The following is a 17,145-nucleotide window of genomic DNA, read 5'->3' as shown; positions in this document are numbered from 1 at the left end:
GTGGCGGGTCGTTCAAATCAATTACCCGGCAGAACCTCGGGGCAGCCCTACTTGCTCAGCCGCGCGGAGGGGGCGGTTTTTGATTGGCCAACTCTAACTCGATTGCCGCCTGACAGATTCATTGGCGTATCAGTCGCTGCAGCGGCTGCGTCGCCAGACTAGGATGCGAATGGAACCCCTAATTATAGTCGAGGAAAATGTCTATTCAGCACCCCAATTTTGGCATTCATAAATAATGCCAAGTACTCGACGGATACAGTTATAGTAATAGATAATTGCTAAAAATATGTAAGTAAATATAGTAACAGATACTAGAGATACATGGCTTTAGTAGTAGATACTAGAGAGATGTTGATATACCAGCACAGATTATACAAATATAGATATACTAGCAAACACGACAGAAGCTGGATATTTGGTACTCAAATAAATATTTGAAGTAGTACATAAACATCCTTCTTTCACATCCTGATTCGACAATGCCCAAACTACGCACGCTGGGATGCTGAATAGTCATTCTAGAGTGCTGAGTAGCTACTCCCATGATCAAGTTCGTGGTAGATACCCAGCTCTCAAGATATCTGCTATTATTACCACTGCTTGTAGTTTGGTGTTGGCCTGTGGCAATCGATCTTGGGCGCTGGTGTCTCATTGAAAGGCATGAGAGATGGCACAATTCTATGTATACTTGCTGAAATGGGGAGAAATCAACAAAAGTGACTTGAATTATTATTCAGTGTCTGTACTGGAAGAAGGTAGTGGATATAGGTGAGTTCTATGTATTTATTTGTAACGACAGGCAGAAAAGGTATCGTTTTGATACATACACCAACTGGAATGTATTACGGTGGGCATACCAATAGGTACCATGTATTCATTATCTGCGTTGGGCTATCATTGACAGAAACAAATTCCGCCAGATACGTCGAGATGCCCATACTAATCTTGCACGCTCGCCAATCTATCTAGATATCTACACACACGCGCGTCTTTGCTATCTCTATTACGCGTCGCCGAATCTCGCCGTGGTACGTGCGCTCAATCTAACCTTCTCTCTAAATCTGCCCATTTATGCTTTCTCCTCGATAAGGTTCCCGATGCTATCGCCATCTACAACACTATCTCATGGAAGAAGCTTAATATATGACTCATTCAATGGCCGCGTATACAATAGACGTGATGCTTCCGAGATTTCTGTTGCCAGGGGAGTTTATCACATTCAACTAAAGTACAAAGGTTCACGATAAAGGGTTCAAGATATATTCATTAAACACGTAAGCTATATCCAGCAGCTTCTGTAAGAGACGCAGGTGCTACACATGATAATATGTCCAGTAGTACCGTAAAAACTGTAAAATGACAGGTGCAAGATGTAAAATAAATGAATGCCAGTACCGCTTCTATTCCCGCGCGAGCACGCCAAAGACTCTAGGCAGCGCTTCCGAACTTCTTGGTGCAAAATGCTGAAAAATAGGCGTTGAGGGCATCAATAGTGCCTGTGCCTTCTACTAGAGATGCTACCATGCCGACGTAGCCGTCTGGTCGAACAACAACCACGCCGCCCTTTTCTTCGTCGAGACCCATCTTTGCGTGTGCCGATGCCTGTGCATCAGGTACACGGCGGTCCCATCTGTCGTCCGCATAGACGTGATCGCGATAACGAGCCAAAGCGCCAGGTGCGTCTCTTGGGATCTCGATACGGTGTCTCTTAGCGGCGAAAATGGTACACAGCGTGAAGAACATGCTATGCGGGTTGTGCTTTTCGTGATGCGAGACTTGATCGACATCCGGTCGAGTGTATGCTGAATAGAACGAATCGGCGCTAGCCAGGTTGTCTGCTAAATCGCGGATAGCGGCACGGTTCTTGACTGGCTCTCCGGCGAAGATGAAGATGCGGAACGACCCGTTGAGAGGTATCTCTTGCTCCAAGTGTACCACGTTGGCATCGACAACTCTCGTCACGTCCGCAATTACGAATAAGCGTCCGGATTGCAACTTTGTCCCGCTTGGCTGCATGAGAGACGACTGTGCTGGATGCTCTGGAGACCAATTTAATGCGTTAGGCTGATACGAGACGCCGTAGCCGCTGGTGAATTCGCAGGATTCCTTGAAAGTCCTGATAAAGGCATTGTCGGCATCTAGGTCTGCATCCGGTATCGTTTCCGAGGCCGCCTGAACCTCAGAAGCCGCAGGTGGTCGCTGAGAGAAGAGCTTCGCATATCGGTTGTCAAAGTCTAGTAGTGATTCTGCCACTGCTTTTCGCTCAGACTCGTATGTCTTGAGAATGGCTCGGTCTGCGAGGCCGCCTTCCACGGCATGAATCTTCCAAGCCAAGTTTAGCGCATCCAAAAAGGCAGTGTTCATTCCCTGACCTGCTTTGGGCTGAATTTACATTCTTAGTTCCTGAATGATGCATACTAAGGGGTAATATGGGAGTCACTTACACTATGGGTGTGACAGGCGTCGCCGCCCAAGAAAACTCGCTCATCCAAGGTATATTTATCAGAAATTCCTTGGCCAATTGGGTAGACGGAATACCATTCTACATGCTCCCACTCGATCGAGTAGGGTTGCAGAATCTTCTTGGCGGAAGCTTGTACCTCTGCTTCAGTGGCTGTCTTTCTCGGGCTCCAGTCGACATCCGTGGAAGACGCGATCTGGATGTAGAGGCGAACCATGTTGTCCTCACGAGGGATAACCATGATGGAGCCATACTGACTGCGTATCGTACACTTCATCTACAGCGAGGGTTAGCATTTTAAGTTAGGAAAAGAGGGAATGCAGGGGGCAGAAAGGCTGACCTTGATATCAGGGAAATCGGTCTTGACCACACCGTCCATTACACCCCAGACATACGCGATCGGATCTTTATGCGTAAATCCGATGTTCAGCTGCTGTCTGACAAAGGACCTTGCGCCCTCGCCTCCAAAGAGGTACTTTGCGAACACAGTCTCCTTTTCCGCGCCGTTGACGTGTTCCAGTTCAACTTGGACGGGATATTCATATGTCTGAGGGCTGCGAGACTGGAAGCCCGTGATTGTCCAGGGTCTCTGGATCTTAGTGCCGTTCTTCTCCAGGTCTGCGATAAAGGCCCTCTCGATGTGACCCTGGTGTAGCAGTGTGGTGAAGGGATAGCGGGCATCGATAAAGTTGGGGCAGCTGGCCCAGGTCCCCGTCCTGGCAATACCCTTGCTTGATTCTGAAGGGTCCCAGAATGCGACTTCATAGACACGAGCGGGCTTATGGGCCATGATGGCAGACTTTAGCCCCATGTTCCGCAGCAGGTCGAGAGAGCGAGGCTGGATGCCATCAGCCCGACCAGTCGCCGTAGGCTCTGGCCTGTTATCGATGTGCTTTATGCGATAGCCCCATCGAGACAGACATGTAGAGAGCATCAATCCCACAGGCCCGGCACCCACAATCACTGTCACCGCAATCGAGTTAGTACATTGAGCCGTGTGGCTGCTGGGGGGATTCTCGGTATGATCGTACCGACGTCATAGTTTTGAGACGCATCTTGACACACAAGAGCGGGAGACATGGCTCTCCTCGGCGATGGAACAGGCGCAAGACAAGGCGATGGCACGGAGTCGCTGCTACACGAGGGCTCAGATGGGGAGCAAAAACACGAGGATTGATGTGTAAGCCAAAAAATGGGAATATGGAATAGGTAATCAAGACGAGGATGGATGGCACGTAATGAGATCGAGATCAGCAGGTGTAGATGCAGGATGAGTAGTAGAAGATATAAACAACTGTGAATTCAGAAAGAGAAGCGCAAGTCCAGCATCCAAGTGCCGAGGAGGCAAAAAGAGAAACTATGTTCCGTCCATGATAACATTATCGGGACTCGACACGGGAGTCTGATTCCAGGCCGAATCCGTGAGGGGGCCGCTGGACTGGCAACTGGTTTGTTCATGGGAAAGAGGTGGGAAGTGGGAAGCGGCACTAAAATCACGGCAAAGGATTCGGGAGTAGAGCGGAGAAGGGCGGTTCCAAGAGCTAAGGTAAGGTAAATGATGTCGGGTGGTCTGTACGGGGTACCTCAATACATGTACATGGGACCATCAGCGCCGCAGGCCAAGAGCCGCCATTCGGTGCCGCAAAGTCTTTCCCGGCTAGTACTAGTGACTTCGGTCCGGGGAAGGATTTTGCGGAGCAGCTGGAGATGGCATACAAATAGAATATTCATGTAATCTATTGATCTGTTCTGTTCTAGTAAGGTGGTATTAGTACGAGTATGAATGCGCTGAATTGAATAAAAGCAACCAATAAACGGGAATGTATTGATAATCACTGCCTTGATCGAGATGTATTTCCCGGTAATGTATGTCTTAATAAGTCATGGGCTCTACTTTACTCATACTCTGCTGCCGTAAAGGGCAAATACGACGACATCAACGCCCTAATTCGGACGAAATGATTCCGGTACCTTACCGTCAGCTGTATATACAAATGCTACGGAATAAATAAACACTTCCTTATCATCTATTCCGTGATTATATTCCTACCAAGGCAATTAAAACGCAGTCATACATTGGCACTTGTGCAAAGCACCCCAAGAAAGGAAACACACCAATCCGAGTGACGGACTTCCGCGGCAAGTCTCCAGAACAGCCCGGGAAGACATCACGGTAGGTGGCATGTGGGGTCTTTCTCGACGCCTCCCGTTTAGCCTGGCCGGAGATAGTATGGATTTAGTTTAGTATGTAGCTCTGGTTGTAGGGCAACAATGTTTAGTATTTTGCTTGAGGCACCGCCCCAATGATCTGGCTGATCCAGCTTCCCGAGATGAGCGTGGGGTTCATATCGTCACTTGTATAAAGTATCAGGGCAAGGTAATACTGGACGCCATGGGCATGTACAGTGTGAAATAGACATATTCAGGTTGTTGCTATTGTCAGTAGATATCGGTTCGCCGGATGGATCAACACGATTGTACAGCATATGCACAGCCTTGTCTATAATACCTGATAATATGCACCCATCTTATTCACGCAAACGGTATCATCATTCGGGTGCAGCACCGGGGCATCGGATCCAGGCACATCCAATCTGCCAGCATGGGCAGATATCAAAGGAGGCAGGCTTTCCGAATCGACTGCCGCTCGTCAGATAGTGGGGGCGAGCCGGCTCAACGACACTCTCCGTGCAAGGGGGGGAGGGAGAAAGCCATGGAGCAGGCTTGGGGGGCCACGGGCATCTTTACGGATTCCTCCGTTGGTGATAGCTGCAGTTCATTTTTGGTTGGGATCAGGAGCTGGGGCCCCCGCAGACAAAACTCCACCGTGGCGAGATTGCCTAGGTATTGGTATTAGTAGGCAAGCAAGCAAGTAGAGCCATCGGCATTGGTAGATTATGTTGAACTGGCTTTGCATAGCAGAACTCAAACTCCGCATCATCCGTGGTGCACTTGTCATGGCCTCTGCTTGTCGGCTTGGCCTGGGTTTGATACGAAAAGGGATGTGCCTGCAGAGCATCCCGCTTATTATTTTAAAGTTTCTATGTAATACAATGACAAGCGTCAGCGAAGAAGCTCATTGCAACACCTGACTCAGAGATGGCAACGGGAAAAGGTTCTCAAATAACGAAGTATTGGTTAGTTAGTTAGTTAGCCAACAACAAAGCACCGGCCCATGGCAATGGCGCACGGCAAGTCGAAAAGTCTCAAGGGTTGTCCTCCTCAGTCGTGTCTCCGTCGGGGTTGTTCGTCACTCTTTTCAAAATCCATTCATGGGCTTCCTCGGCGTGCGCTTGCATCATGTGGTTGAGCCCAACCATCTTGCTGCGCACGACCGTTCCGAAGCGTCTCTTGTGGACTTTTCGTGTCAAGTCGGGGTCGGACCAGCAGGCGTGGTCTCCCGCCACGTAGACGCGCGAGTTTTCCTTGTACCAAGACGAGAGTTCGTTGTCAACATCAGACTTGACGGGTCTCAGGTTGCCAGTCACAAAGTTGACAATTCCCGCAATCTTGTCTTTGCAGTCTGCAGACAGTTAAGATCAGCAGGTATGGCCTACAAGTTGGGCGTAGCTTCGCTTACCTCTGTTTATTAAGAGAACTTTAACTCCAAGGTATGCATTGCCGACGCCAAGCAAGACGATTTCGTTGGTTTCGTAAAGCTGGAGAAAGTTATCCCAGAGATAGCAAATGAGCGACAGGATTTGCTCCTGGATCTCTTTCTCGTTAAATTCAGGGGTGAAAGCATCAATGTCCTGTGTCCAGCATTAGATTAACCGGTGAAGCGGTAAGAGTCAGAAACAGAGCCAAAAGTGCCTACCTCTTCATGGGTAACATAAGCTGGAACATTGATATCCATGACACCAAAGTTCTGGCCAACGGCCCACCCAATGTATTCCATTACCCCGTCAACCTGCGCAGTCAGCTCAATATTATGATCGTTTATGCACGTATGTGATGCGTAACTCACCACCCATGTATTATGAGCATCTACAGTAGTTTCTGCCACATCCACTTGGGCTAGTAATTGAGGCCTGTGACAAAATTGAGAAACCTGCTGAGACAAAAGGGGGCTAAAGCGGCTATACGTACGGATCATGTAGAATGACAAGAATCTTCTGTGCATCGTGTAGGTTTGGTGTGACTAGCACTTGGTTTTCAAATGACTTTGAGATGAGCTCTCGTTGTATGTAGAGCGGGATCATGCCGTATTTTGACTGCATAACTTGGCGCTGCGCGTTTCTGATGACATCATGAAGTCTGTCGGCATTGAGAGACTGAACATCAGGCACGTCGACGATTCCGGGCCGCATGCATTCCCAGTAAGGGGCCTGATACGCTTGCACTTTCGCTAATGTTCTGGCTGCCTCTTTGTTAATCTTGGGGAGAGCAAGCTTTGGCGGCGGCTCTCCCATCAAAGTTCTTGCAACGGCTACCGCAGAGCTTGAAATTGCCTGGAGGTTATAGCCGCCTTCCAGGCAGACGGCAACTTTGCCGTCCGCGAGAGACATGAGCATGTGCGTCATGTGGGCGTAGCAAGCAGGTGTAACGAAGCAGCCACCCAACTCATCTCCGTCTGCAGCGTCGAAGCCTGCTGATATGACCACTAGATCCGGATTGAACTCCTTTGCGATGGGCATCACAATCTTTTGGAATGCCGCCATGTATTCGCCGTCACCCATGCCTTGGTCATGCCAGCCAATATTGATGTTCTTGCCCAATCCTTGTCCTGTGCCGCAGTGTTCTATACCGCCATCAGGAGTCATGGGATTCGGTGGTTTGCCAGGGTAAAACTGTCCATTTTGGTAGACATGAATGGATATATAGAGGACGTTGGGATCCTGGTAAAAGATGTTTTGGGTACCGTTGCCATGGTGGACGTCCCAGTCCAAGATGAGGACTTTGCGGCATTGGTCTGGATAGTCTTGCTGGCACACCCTGATTGCCACGGGAACATTGTTAAAGAAGCAAAATCCCATGGGCTGATCAAATTCAGCATGGTGCCCAGGAGGTCGGATAACAGCAAAGGCGTTTTTGACTTGTCCGGTAACCACGCTTTTGCAGGTTTCGATGGCACCACCAACGGACAAAAGGGCAGCGGGGTAAGACATGCTCCCGACATAGAGAGATTCGCGGCCCTGGTCGAATTGCCTTGTCAATGAACGAAGCTCAGCCGTACTGATTGTGTCCAGATTTTCCACCCAAGCAAGGTGCTCAGGGGAATGAGCCAGGCAAATCTCTTCCCGAGTGGCAGGCCGAGCTGGAATCCTCCACATGTACTTGGTTGGACAGTCCTTCATAATTCTTGGTAGCTCCGATTCTGGGCCCGTATAGACAAGCCCCATTCTTTTGAAGGCCTTGAATATTTCGTGGATACGCCGGGGATCCTCAGGATGGTGGGTATTTGGACTGAAGTCGGCGTTCATGTGAAGCTTCATTCGATCATCGTAACAGCAGCCTGTGGGGAGCAAACCACGGCGCATCTGTAGCTTGGCAATGGTTTCCTCTATAACGCTTGGCTCACTATCCTCATGATATATGCTATTATCTGAGGCAGTGTCATCGTCGTTCATTTGCGTTCCGCTTCCATGACCATTGAGGCTGGTCATGTCGGTGTCCCCCATTACATGGTCTTCAGATTCCTCCATGGCTACATTTCCAGCCATGATATACCCAATAGTAGAGGGTAGTGAGTATATCGCACGAAATAACGGAGCTGGACCCCCCAGGCCTCAGGCCGCCGTATCAACCTTGACCTTTGGCTATGCTTTTTCCCTTGGCAAGTTGAAGGCAGTTTGTAAATCTAATGCAGCATTAGCATTGCTTAGGCCATGGGTTGACGAAAGATGAAACTGCCACAGTTACGAATTGTATAGAGAAAGAAGGAAGAAAGAGAAGAAGAAGACTATGTGCAACGCTCAGGCATAGGAGAAGGGTAGATAAACGCGTAGGAAGAGTCACTGAGGGGATGAGGCAGTATCCGAGGAGTACTGCCAGAATAGCAGAACAGAATATCGGTGCAGACCAGAAAAGAAGCATCCCGATAAGTAAAGTGATAAGTTCATTGTGAAATGTGAAGCCCAAAGTGAAAACCCATGCAAACGTGAATGCATCGCCATCCGCCGAACTCACCTCAACTCCAGCCACTCCCTTCTCAGAGCAAATCGTAGAAAACTGCAGACGAGGCGCGAAGATGCCAGCGATATCCTCAAATAGAGTCTGTACGAGAAGAGTCGCCTCGTATGGCCCTCGGGGGCTGACCGGGGGCCGTCAAATTAGGTAACCTGGAGAAGCGCAGTGCAGGATAAAGTAGAGGCTGAACTTAAGGGTTGATGCACTGGTTCATTAGTGAAGTGATGCTGCACTGGCTTAAGAACTGGCGCTTGGACTTTTTAGCCCTTGCTGCAGCCACTAGTTGCGGCGATGGTGGCTGGTGCGTAACATGAGCATGAAAGAAATCAGAAACCAGCAAACCAAACCAACATCCAATCGATGTCCTTCGTCTGTGTCCCGCTCTCGTATGGGCTTTTGTTCTTTGAGATTGTTTGCTTCAATTTCCGGGTTGTGATTGGTAAAAGAAAGACGCGACAACGAGAATCCTGCGCAATACGTATTAGAGCATTCAAGGCGGCAACTCTCTCCTGCATCTGTAATATTGGCAATATTTGAATGTATCACCACAATCAATTAATATTTAAAAAGAAAATCCAACAGTCTAAATTATTGATCTGGCAAGAAATTGGCCTCAGCGCGTGCTGGACGCGTTTGTGAAATTAACTGCGAGACGAAAGACTGCCGTGCCATGTAATCCATTTTATGCGCCGCCTGTGATAAATACAAATCAAAGTCTTGGGGATCCCCGCCATCATTCATATCAACTTCCACACCGTCTATGCAAACAGTGTTGTCTTATCCAGCTCGTTCTTGGCAGGTCGGTTGCCGTTGGACAGGAGGCCCAGATCATCCTTCTTGGACACGCGCCCAACTGCCTGCTCCACCCTGCCGTTGTGCCTTGCGGCCTTTGCCCTCCGGATGTCAGCTCTGATTTGGTTGGGAGAGACGAATTCTCTGTTCTCGTATATAATTGGTCCACCGAACGAGCCCTCCTGTATCACCAGGGGCGTGAGAACGAATCTAGGTCCGATTTCGACGAGATTAATGTCCGTGTTGGATTTGCCAACGGTGGGTTCTTCCTCGCCGTCCTTCAATTTGGTCTGCTCGACCTCGCTGATCTGGTAGTTTCGAATCCAAATCTTGCCATCTGCAATGCTGAAGCCCATGACATGGTCGATAAATGGCTTGGACTTGCGCGCGCCTTGCGGGACGCCAAATGTGTGAAGGAACAACTCCTTCATGACGCGGAAATGCGGCTGAGTCTCGAAAGCGGCGTCGAATGAAAGGATTGGTCTTGAACCCTTCAAGCAGTTTCCAGTGAAGTGCAATTCCTCCATCGTGTGCACTACAAGCAGAGCCGTTAGTACGAGATGTTGCCCCAGGGAACCAAATCGTTCGCAAAACACTCACAGTTTTGCAGGTGGAATTTAACTGTCGGGCCATTGGGCACCTTGCTCATCCATACATATAAATCTTTGCCCTTTCTCGCCTCGAAAAACAAAACATTGTTGCAGTTGTAGAGCTCTGCCAGTTCGTTGAGCTCGCCGAGTCTGGATTTCGAGTCGAACTTGGCATCCTTTCGACCGTGAGGGAGCAGAGAGGCAAGATCGTTCAAGAGGTGGCGGTGTCTGTTGATAGAAAGTCAGCAAAAGTCACGGCAATCATCAAGCCCATCGCCGCAAGACTTGCCTGTAGGTGACACCTCGGCTGGACAAGATCAGCACTCTCTGCTTGTTTTTCTTGACGCCATTGGTCGACGATTCGTTCTTCTCACTGCCGCCCTTGGACAGGGATTTGTATACGGCCGCCATCTTGTAGAGTAGAGGATTGCTTAAGCAGTTGGGAATGGGCGTACAGAATAGTTTGCGACTGCTAGAAAATTTAGAGGAGCGCAATGCGATAAGCAGTCAAAATCCTTATCGGAAAAATCATGAATGTGGGTCGCTCGATAGCCAGTCCAGGCACGGCTTAGCGTCGGTTGGAGCATGGTGGGGGACTTTCGCTGAGCTCGGTTCGGTAGGCAGGAATTTGGGGGCCTTAAAGAGCGGGAAGCAATTCTGCGGAGCATACCGCATACCAATGTTAGAGACAAGGTGGTTTTATCACCGCCAATCTTGGCTTCGGATCGATGGGATGTATCTTACCTACGAATTTAAGTGTGAAGCAACAAGGACATGTCGCTTAGGACTAGAAAATCTGAGGAGACGATGCTGCCAGGTTTGAAAAACCGAATCATTTCATTAAGAGGTCATTTAGCTACGTAAGATGAGGCTTCGTAGCCGTCACCGGATAGATCAGCCCAGAAACCCCCATCGCGACAAACAGAAACAACAGAAAGTCAAAAGTGTCTGCGCCCTTCTAAATTGAGAAACAAAAGGAAGCATCAGGCCTCCTCCTCATTTCCTCGACACAGTGTCGAAGTCTTTCGGTATGCGACGTACATTTTCGAAACATGCGACTTAAAATATTTCCCATTTCCCCACATGTCGTTGGCATCATCATAACTAACTTAGCAGCACTTGCCGCCCTTGGAAGCCTCATCGTCGGCTGCCTTGCTGAGTGAGATATTAGTGCCGGCACCAATGGTGGCTTGAGCACCATCACCACTGTCGAGAGCCTTGCTAGATACGATTCGGTAGATCTCTGTATGGAGGATTGTGTTAGTCCTGAAAGTAGCAGCTGAGTGATGGAAGGACAGATCGCACCAGTAAGGATGTTCTGGAAGGCAAGTTCAACGTTGCTGGCGTCGAGGGCGGACGTCTCGATGAAAGAAAGATGGTTCTCGCCTGCAGGTCACATTGGTCAGTATAACGCCATTTGTTTCTTGGACCACAAAAGACGAACTAGCAAAGCCCTTGGCCTCATCCGTGGGCACAGCCCTCAGGTGTCTCAAATCGCTCTTGTTGCCAACCAGCATGATGACAATGTTCGCATCGGCATGGTCCCGAAGCTCCTTTAGCCATCTCGTGACGTTCTCGTAGGTTTGGTGCTTGCTGATGTCATAGACGAGGAGGGCGCCCACTGCACCACGGTAGTATGCGGAAGTAATGGCACGGTAACGCTCCTGACCGGCTGTATCCCAAATCTGCGCCTTGATGGTCTTGGAGTCGACCTGGATTGATCTAGTGGCAAACTCGACACCGATAGTTGACTTGGAGTCGAGGTTGAATTCGTTGCGAGTGAATCGGCTGAGAAGATTGGACTTTCCGACTCCAGAGTCACCAATCAAGACAACTAGCAGACTCGGGGTTAGTATGCACGCGGCCACGGAGCAGATTGGCGGCGTTGGCCATCCACGGAGGAAGGGAGAGCGGCACCTTTGAAGAGGAACTAGTGGGGGTTGAAGCATCGCCGTTAGCGTTCCGCCAGGTGTTCATTTCGTTGCAGTGCTGGAAGGGGGCGGAACCTACATCATATTCGTCGTTGGCCATGGTAGCAGCAGAACGAGTCGATGCGCGCAGGTGAGTGAAGGTGGTTTGATGCTGTGCAGACAAGGGAAGCTGTGACGCTGAGATGTGTGGTTGTGGTTGTGGATGTGGAGGGGAAGAAGTGGCTGCGCGGCTCTGACGATTGGTAGTTGGGTTGCTAAGTCAGTCAGACAGTCACCTGTGCTGCGCTACGCTGTGCTGTGCTGGGCGTGCTGGGAATTTGAACTCAGGAGGCATTGCAGGCAACGAGGAATGCATTTCCCGCAGCCTGACAGAGACTTGCCGGCGACTGCACGCTGCCCTAGACACTGCATGAATCAACATGTACCTTTGAGGTACCGGCTTGGGCTCCTTCGTTAGCCTGTGAATGGCCGTTAGCACAACAGGTAGTGCCCTCTGCTACACCAAAGAAATGCCCTTTGGGTGCTGAGGAACCCACCAACAGGAGAGCCGTATGGAGACTCCGGACCCTCATCTCTTTAGCACCCAAAGGACCATGATAACACTTTGCTCCCCCCCTTTTTTGTCTCTCCTAATTGAGGGCGGTACATGTACTTGTGAGTTACCTACTATATTGATTGGTGGCACTTATAGGGCTGCCTAATGCCGTGTATCACCACCTCAGATGCCTACCACAGCACGAAGCACTACTTACTAGGCAGATAGATTCCATGTTAGTAGCTGGAGATGAGCAGCTCAAGACTCGATTGAGCCCAAACAACTACGCCCAAGCGTCGGCGGAAACTACTTGATTAGAGCCTTACTAGGAGAGTGCATGTGGGGTTAAGGGTTCAAGTTAATAATCCACTGGCCACAGAGCTCACGTAAGGTGGTTTGCATGTGGGTTGATGCTGTGCTGTTTTGTTTTAGCAAGCTCGTGCTCGGGCTCGGGCTCGTGCAGCTGCTTAGCTAGCAAACAACAACATCACTGCAGCTTGTAGCCATCAGATGGGCCTTGTAGTGCCGCCCAGGGCATGCTTTGGACTCATTTCAAGGTTGGCACAGCAATTAGCACTTACTACACCATCCTGGCAGCGGTAGTCATGGTTTCTGCCGCGACATCTGTGCGCAGGTGCAATCACGTGAATTCAATTGCATCCAGGCCGTTTGCAAACAATTCCAAGCTGGCAGGACAACCAGCTATCACCACTATTCACCTGGAAACGTCGTCTCTATGAAACATCATCATCGGCGATGGCGTCTGGAGGAGATTCTGACGATGAGATTTCAATCACATCCACCGATGTTGAGAACAGTGATGAGCTGTTCGCCGACAAGGTCCTGGCGGAGAGGCTCGTTAACGGAGAGCCCCGCTGTCTAATCCAATGGAAAGATCTGCCCATAGAAGAAGCAACCTGGGAGCCCAGAGAAAACGTAACAGATGAGCTCATGGGAATCTGGGAGCAGACCAAGGCAGACCAAAGAAATGGACTGGTGCCAAAGTTCAGACTTAAGGATTGGAAAGATGCATTCACGAAGAGCTACGAGTCGAAGCTTGCTCGACACCATCTTCGCAACATCGTGCGCGCAAGACGCGGCTATCCCCGGACGACAATGATGCCAATGTATGAGTTTCTGCAATTGCTCAGCGATTATCCGGATGAAGAAGAGGAAGAAGCTGGTCAGGCTGGTCCAAGCCTTGCACAAATAAGCGTGCAGCAAAGCCTATTAGAGAACCCGCCCGCTTCTCATACAAATCAGTCCGCGATAATCCCAGAAACTTCGGCAATATTGATTGAAGATTCTCCTTCTCCTCAAGAAACTATACAGGAGGGGCTTTTCGGAACACCTGGGCCTGATGAGACCAGGACGACCAGCCCACCAGAGAAATTAGCCGTGAACCCCCCGGCCCCGTTAAAGTCAGCATTAAAGAGTGCCGAGACCACGACGCGAGCTTCTGTGAGATTCATTCTTCCGCCCGAGGAGACTTCTCGTGAGGTGCCGAGGAGACACATTCCATCAAATCGGGTGGCGCCAGCAAGATCAACAGGGTACGCAAATGTCTTCGCTGGAGGTCGTACTCGCAAGGGGCGAGGAACCTTGAGCGAAGCAGCGGCAAACCCAGAAGTCAACCCTAAATTTTTAAATTCGCGACTCAGAAGGAAGATAGAGTTACAACGTCGAGATAGAGAAGGGATCAAGGCGCCAGCAAGTCAGCCTTCTGAACTGATCTCTCTTGATCACAACAACCCACAACTTATGCCATCAGCCAATGGCTCTGGAGATGATGATCAAACCAACGGGAAACGCAGATCTCCAACAAAGGGTGTTGCTCACTGGGAAGATGAACCGATGGATATAGACCCAAGCGATAGTCTATTTGTATCTGATCAGACACCTTCACCGGCCCCAGATGACTCAGACGACGAAATGACCCAGCCAGACACTGATGTTTCCGAAGAGCAGCCAGAATATCAAGCAGTGAGCAAAACCGTGCAACTAGGTCCCGAAAAGCTAAATACTGTTACTCTCTCTTTTGATGGGATACCCCAAGAAAGAGGCCTCGCTTGGGCAGACCAGTTTCGTTCAGATGAGCGACTCGTCTTCACACATACTTGCAATTCTCGGGATCTCTTTTGCCAGACAGGCTTGAACGGCGGCCTATCAGTGGTACAACTATGCGAAGGCAATGTGGTATCATATACGGAGCTTAACGCCCTCAAAAGCTTGGCGAGCAATCTAAGACTCGGGTCTCTAGGATTGCTAAGTTGTAGCGAACACTTCTGCGTATACATGTTCTTCCCTGAAAATACCGATGGTCAAACAACACAAGACTGCGATGAAATAGTCCTCAAATACCATGTTTTCAAGCCAGTTGATTCCCTGACTCCATCCATGCTGGCCTCCGCTTCACAGCTGATGGTGCCAGACAAGAGCGACAAAGGTTCAGCATTTTGGCCAAGACCTTTGAATGAAATCTTTGGTCCGAAATATGAGCAACTACTCCCCGTTCATGCAAGAGACGGCGAGAAGCACAACTTCTACTTGGCCTTCCCCAATCGTGCCGAACAAGAAGCTTTCCTGTTAACTGGGTGGTTGCGAGATAACCGGAGCGACTGCGATATTCGGGTTAGTTACGCAGGAGGTTCTTGGTCTAGTTTCATAAAACTGCCCAATGGAGTTGTCATTATTCATGAAGACATGCTTTGGGCAATACGAAAGATCCCCAGATTGAACGACCTTTTACATGGGCGCAGAACACACTTTACGTTTTGGATCTTCAGCCGCTCTCTTTTGCCCGTTCATCCACTAGGTTCTGAGGGCTCGCCAGCGTCCCCCCTGGGCGATATCCGCCTTTACCGTGTGTTTGACCCTGGGGCAGCCTTCTTGATCACGCCTAGCTTCTTGGTCTCGGAGCCAGAGCATGCATACTCGTTTTTGAAGTGGTTCTGGAACAATTACGTCAAAACTTTCGACGTGAGCCGACCCAGGAAGTTGGTTCTGTGCGCAAACATTGACGAATGGATGAACAACCTATACCTGGAGCAGACGGCAATGAGACGCAAGCACCCGGTTAACGCTTCAGAGGAGGAACTCAGCGCCAAGGGCATATCCGACAAGGCAATCGAATGTCGGTGGAAGTCTTTCAAACTCATCCAACAGCTTATTGCAGATGCTCCCAACGGAAATTCTAGAAGTATTGTCCTCGCGCCCGAAGCAATAGATGGCAACGATGAGCAAAGCTTGGTCAATTGGTTCGGCGAGTGGTCTACCTTGAATATAGAACAGTACCGAAGATATACTGTCATAGGCTGTGGCTTGCAAACCGAAACACGGCTCTCAAGAACGCTTCAGGCACCAATTTACGAAGACGGCGTCGTGAACGATCCGGACGAGGCACTGTCAGGGGTCCCAAGCCAAACTGAATCGTTGTCACCTCCTTCTGGGCCACGAGCAGCTAAAGAAGACGAAAGCAGGTACATAAAAACTCGACTGTTTGAAATCATAGAGGAGTTCAAACGGGGATTATACACGCCCGTGAAATTGTACTTGTACCCCGTGGCATATTCGACGTCAGATGTTGGTTTCCGGCTGGGAGACATCACACAAAGATATTATACATATGAACAGTGGTTTCAATACCACTGGAGAGTGTTTAACATCCCCTACAGAGGACCACTCAATACATACGGAGGGCTGTTTTACACCTTTGACGAGCAGCAAGCTTCGTCGCGTACATTTCACAACGTCCAACGATCCCCGTGGGCTGCTCTATTCCGTCCGGTTAACCCACATATGCGGCCTTGGAAGAATTTAGAGCTGTTCATATGGGACATTAATTATTTAGAAAGCAGCAGGAAAGGCAAAACTTTTTGCTATGCCGATCTCCCCGAAGGCCAGCAACGCTTGATAGACCACATACAGCAAAGGGCACGAGATAGACTCCCGCTTGAAAAGGTCTGGGTGGGCGCTGTCGGGGCCAGGCCAAGCGGTGCATCAGCTCTGGACGTCACAATACAATGGCTTGATAGCGTTTTGACGATGGTGAAAGATTGGATACCTGCACCAGCCTACGAAATATCCAGTAGGGGATGGAGTCTTGTCACGCCTGAGAGGTCGTCAGAACATCGGGAGGACCGCAGTGCTCCCAGGAGAAGTGAAGACGACATGAAGGGGAACTTGCAGCCAGGAGACGACGCACCACCCCGAAAGAGAATCTTCCATCCACCGCAGGGCCACGGCCATTATAAATATACGAAATGTCGAAATCGGCTGCACCAGGCGGCACGACAGTTCGACCCTAAGCTGGAAGGGAAGAGCTTCGAGTATGTCTTTAAGCCAACGATAGACTGGTATACTGAGCAATGCGAAGAGGGCCGGGGGTTTGAACATATCAAGGTAATGGCATGGAAAGACGTTTTCCAAGTTTACAAAATCGAGGAGTTTTTGCAGAAACGAGGCTGATGGGCTGTCTCGTTCTTGCGTATTGGGAGAATCGTTCGTTTGAACTGTTTCGACTTCATTGGGAGGGTGCATCAGCTCCATCATGAGGATATCTGGACATGAACATATAATGGCATTTCATCTTTTCTCTTTCTCTCTCTTCTCTCTTCCAATCTTCATTGTGGATTTACATGTATCGACGGCAAGGAGCCAGTAAGAGAGCACATTCATAACGATTGCCAATATAGGGCACGGAACATG

The 17,145-nt window shown here is 49.6% G+C and overlaps 5 protein-coding genes across 5 annotated transcripts; 1 reads left to right on the top strand and 4 right to left on the bottom strand.

The window, feature by feature from the left end:
* Nucleotides 1-1,428: 1,428 nt before the first annotated feature.
* On the bottom strand, nucleotides 1,429-3,541 carry T069G_08344 (FAD binding domain-containing protein; the record flags this gene model as incomplete). The annotated part of the gene is made up of 4 exons (XM_056175554.1): nucleotides 1,429-2,382; nucleotides 2,445-2,738; nucleotides 2,802-3,424; nucleotides 3,493-3,541. The coding sequence occupies 4 exons, from the start codon at nucleotides 3,539-3,541 to the stop codon at nucleotides 1,429-1,431; spliced, it is 1,920 nt and encodes a 639-aa protein (XP_056026503.1).
* Nucleotides 3,542-5,667: 2,126 nt separating this feature from the next.
* T069G_08343 (histone deacetylase domain-containing protein) lies at nucleotides 5,668-8,124 on the bottom strand (the record flags this gene model as incomplete). Its single annotated transcript, XM_056175553.1, has 7 exons — nucleotides 5,668-5,984; nucleotides 6,042-6,213; nucleotides 6,279-6,371; nucleotides 6,429-6,492; nucleotides 6,551-7,187; nucleotides 7,242-7,778; nucleotides 7,836-8,124. 7 exons carry the CDS (start codon nucleotides 8,122-8,124, stop codon nucleotides 5,668-5,670), a joined length of 2,109 nt encoding a protein of 702 aa, XP_056026502.1.
* Nucleotides 8,125-9,348: 1,224 nt separating this feature from the next.
* Nucleotides 9,349-10,383, bottom strand: T069G_08342 (brix domain-containing protein; the record flags this gene model as incomplete). The annotated part of the gene is made up of 3 exons (XM_056175552.1): nucleotides 9,349-9,917; nucleotides 9,983-10,200; nucleotides 10,262-10,383. 3 exons carry the CDS (start codon nucleotides 10,381-10,383, stop codon nucleotides 9,349-9,351), a joined length of 909 nt encoding a protein of 302 aa, XP_056026501.1.
* Nucleotides 10,384-11,081: 698 nt separating this feature from the next.
* On the bottom strand, nucleotides 11,082-12,003 carry T069G_08341 (ras family domain-containing protein; the record flags this gene model as incomplete). The annotated part of the gene is made up of 5 exons (XM_056175551.1): nucleotides 11,082-11,215; nucleotides 11,278-11,358; nucleotides 11,417-11,806; nucleotides 11,863-11,902; nucleotides 11,983-12,003. 5 exons carry the CDS (start codon nucleotides 12,001-12,003, stop codon nucleotides 11,082-11,084), a joined length of 666 nt encoding a protein of 221 aa, XP_056026500.1.
* A 1,191-nt stretch (nucleotides 12,004-13,194) lies between these two features.
* Nucleotides 13,195-16,905, top strand: T069G_08340 (uncharacterized protein; the record flags this gene model as incomplete). Its single annotated transcript, XM_056175550.1, has 1 exon — nucleotides 13,195-16,905. One exon carries the CDS (start codon nucleotides 13,195-13,197, stop codon nucleotides 16,903-16,905), a length of 3,711 nt encoding a protein of 1,236 aa, XP_056026499.1.
* Nucleotides 16,906-17,145: the final 240 nt, after the last annotated feature.

The sequence above is a fragment of the Trichoderma breve genome, chromosome 5 (genome assembly GCF_028502605.1).
Source record: "Trichoderma breve strain T069 chromosome 5, whole genome shotgun sequence".
Classification (NCBI taxonomy): Eukaryota; Fungi; Ascomycota; class Sordariomycetes; order Hypocreales; family Hypocreaceae; genus Trichoderma; species Trichoderma breve.
This window is presented reverse-complemented; position numbering and strand designations above follow the sequence as displayed.